The sequence below is a fragment of the Cajanus cajan genome, chromosome 4 (genome assembly GCF_000230855.2).
Source record: "Cajanus cajan strain Asha chromosome 4, NIPB_CcT2T_4, whole genome shotgun sequence".
Taxonomy (NCBI): Eukaryota; Viridiplantae; Streptophyta; class Magnoliopsida; order Fabales; family Fabaceae; genus Cajanus; species Cajanus cajan.
The window spans coordinates 67,954,443-67,957,143 of NC_138520.1; the positions used below are offsets into that span (position 1 = coordinate 67,954,443).

The 2,701-nt window shown below is 49.5% G+C and overlaps 1 protein-coding gene across 1 annotated transcript; it reads right to left on the reverse strand.

Moving 5' to 3' along the window:
- Positions 1 to 1,046: 1,046 nt before the first annotated feature.
- LOC145957486 (uncharacterized) lies at positions 1,047 to 1,919 on the reverse strand. Its single transcript, XM_083073751.1, has one exon. The coding sequence runs from the start codon at positions 1,917 to 1,919 to the stop codon at positions 1,047 to 1,049; it is 873 nt and encodes a 290-aa protein (XP_082929877.1).
- Positions 1,920 to 2,701: the final 782 nt, after the last annotated feature.

Genomic DNA, 2,701 nt, shown 5'->3' on the forward strand with positions numbered 1-2,701 from the left:
GATGGAAGAGGAAAGGAAGAACCGAAGGAATGATCCACCATGGCCGTTCCCAAGCTCTGGGAATCCCTTCCGCAGCTCCTAGAGGCGCCCCTGCGTGAATGAGGGAGAAAACCCTCGAAATTTTCCTTTTATGCAGCCTGAGGAGACAAATTAGGGTTATTGCGCCCGGCGCGTTACACTTCGCGCCCGGCGCGGGCTTCCCCTGATGCTCAATGTGCTCGCGGCCTTGAATTGCGCCCGGCGCAATTCTAAATTGCGCCCGGCGCGAGGTTTCCAAAGGCTGAGAGTACTCTATTTTATGCCCGCCCGGCGAGATTAACACGGCGCCCGGCGCGGTTGCCTGCTCTGCTCCTTAATTCTTTTGATTTCCACTCCTTTGGCCTTTTTATCCTCAATTCTCTACTTGAATACCTGCATATACAAAAGAAACCAAAATGAGAACAATTAAAATGCAATGATACAAAGAATGGAAGAATTTGATCATTAAATCTTGTATAAAAACAAGTATAATTTAGGCTCATCAGGTGTACACCGGTATGCCCAAAGAACTTCCAGTAATTCTTCAGCCCATGCACCTTTAGCCGAACCAAGTCGTTTCTTGAGCTCTGTGAGGATAACTTTGTTCGCTGCTTCGGCCTGGCCGTTTGATTGGGGATGCTCGACTGATGTGAACCGGTGACGAATGCCGAGATTTTCAAGGAAGGTGTTGAACTTCTTGTCAGTAAATTGAAGGCCGTTGTCCGAGACGATGGCATAGGGAATGCCGAAGCGGGTAACCAGATTTTTCCAAGCAAACTTCTGGACACTCGCTGCGAAAATGCAAGCGAGTGGTTCGGCTTCTATCCATTTTGTAAAATAATCTACTGCAACCAAAAGAAACTTAACTTGCCCTTTTGCCATAGGGAATGGTCCAAGCACATCGATACCCCATAAAGCGAACGGCCATGGAGAGCTGATGCTATGCAATTCGGCAGCCGAGGCATGGATGAGATTCCCATGTCTTTGACATTGAACGCACTTTTTGATGAACTCGGCGCAGTTTCCCTTCAGAGTTGGCCAATAATAACCGGCTCGCAAGACTTTAGCCGCCAGGGTTTGCCCCCCCGAGTGAGATCCGCAAATGCCTTCGTGAATTTCCGCATCACATAATCGGCTTGTAGGTTATCAATGCACCTGAGCAGTAGGGTGGAGAATCCCCGCCAATAGAGCACTTCGGCTACCGTGGAGTACCGAGCCGCTTGAGTTCGTAATTTCTTGGCTTCCATCGGATCGGTTGGTAATTCGTCTCGAACAATAAAGTTTCGAATGGCAGTCATCCAGGTCGGCACTTCGACTTCGGTTGACATGCACTCGGCCGTCACACTCAGGGAGGGAATCTCTAGGTGAATGGTTGTGCGCAACTGTTCGGGCTTCCGGCTGCTGGCGAGTCGGGCTAACTGATCAGCTCGTTCATTGTTGCATCGTGGGACGTGCTGCACCTGAACCTCAATGAAATCGTCCCTGTGCTTTTGGAAGAGGTGGTAGTATTGCAACAAGTTGGGATCCTTGACCTGGAAGTTGTCATTGACCTGTTCGGTCACAATCTTCGAGTCAGTCCAACATATGACTTTTTTCACACCCATCTCGGTTGCCAACCGCATTCCTGCTAGCAAGGCTTCATACTCCGCTTGATTATTAGAGGCTCGGAAGCCGAAACGCAGAGATTGCTCTACAGTGATGCCCGAGGGACTAGCTAGAATTATACCTGCCCCACTTCCTTGAGCGTTAGAGGACCCATCAACATGCATGGTCCACGACTCGTCTTTGAAACGGCCCGGAGGAGTGAGCTCGTTGATGAAGTCGGCTAAATGTTGTGACTTGATGGGGCCTCTCGGCTCAAAAGTTACGTCGAACTCTGAGAGCTCAACTGACCATGCCATCATCCGGCCGGCAATCTCAGGTTTCCTCAGGACTTTGGCAATTGGACAATCGGTTCAGACAATTATCTTGTGGCTTTGGAAGTACTGCCTGAGCCGGCGGGCGGTGTAGATGAGCCCTAAGGCTACTTTTTCTATCAATTGGTAGCATCGTTCGGCATCCTGCAATGTCTGACTTATGAAGTACACCAGCTGTTGTTCGTCTTGTTTTTCCTGAATCAAGACGGCACTGATTGATGTGCTAGAAACGGCTAAATACACAATCATGTCGAGGTCGGCGACTGGTTTGGAAAGGATTGGAGGTGCGCCCAGGCGTTCCTTGAACTGTTGGAACGATGCCTCACACTCCGGGGTCCATTTGAACCGTTCAGCTTTCTTCAGTAAAAGAAGGATAGGTCTAGTTATCTCGGCCAGGCAAGGAAGAAACCGAGAGAGGGAGGTGAGTCGGCCTGCTAACTTTTGAACCTCCTTCAGAGTACTTGGACTTTTCATGTCTAGGATGGCCTGACACTTGTCGGGATTTGCCTCAATGCCTCGGCTGGACAGCATGAATCCTAAGAATTTACCGCCCGAGACTCCGAACACACACTTCTCGGGGTTGAGTCTCATTTGGTGGTGCCGAAGCGCCTGAAACACCTCGGTCAAATCTTGTCATGTGCCGACACTGTACTTGACTTCACCACCATGTCATCAACGTACACCTCTATGCTTCGGCCAATTTGATCATGAAAAATTTTATTCATTAATCGCTGATATGTGGCTCTGGCGTTTTTTAAGCCGAACGA

Excerpts from the sequence above, each read along its gene's own strand:
- LOC145957486 (XM_083073751.1), bottom strand. The coding sequence starts at position 1,919 with ATGGCATGGTCAGTTGAGCTCTCAGAGTTCGACGTAACTTTTGAGCCG.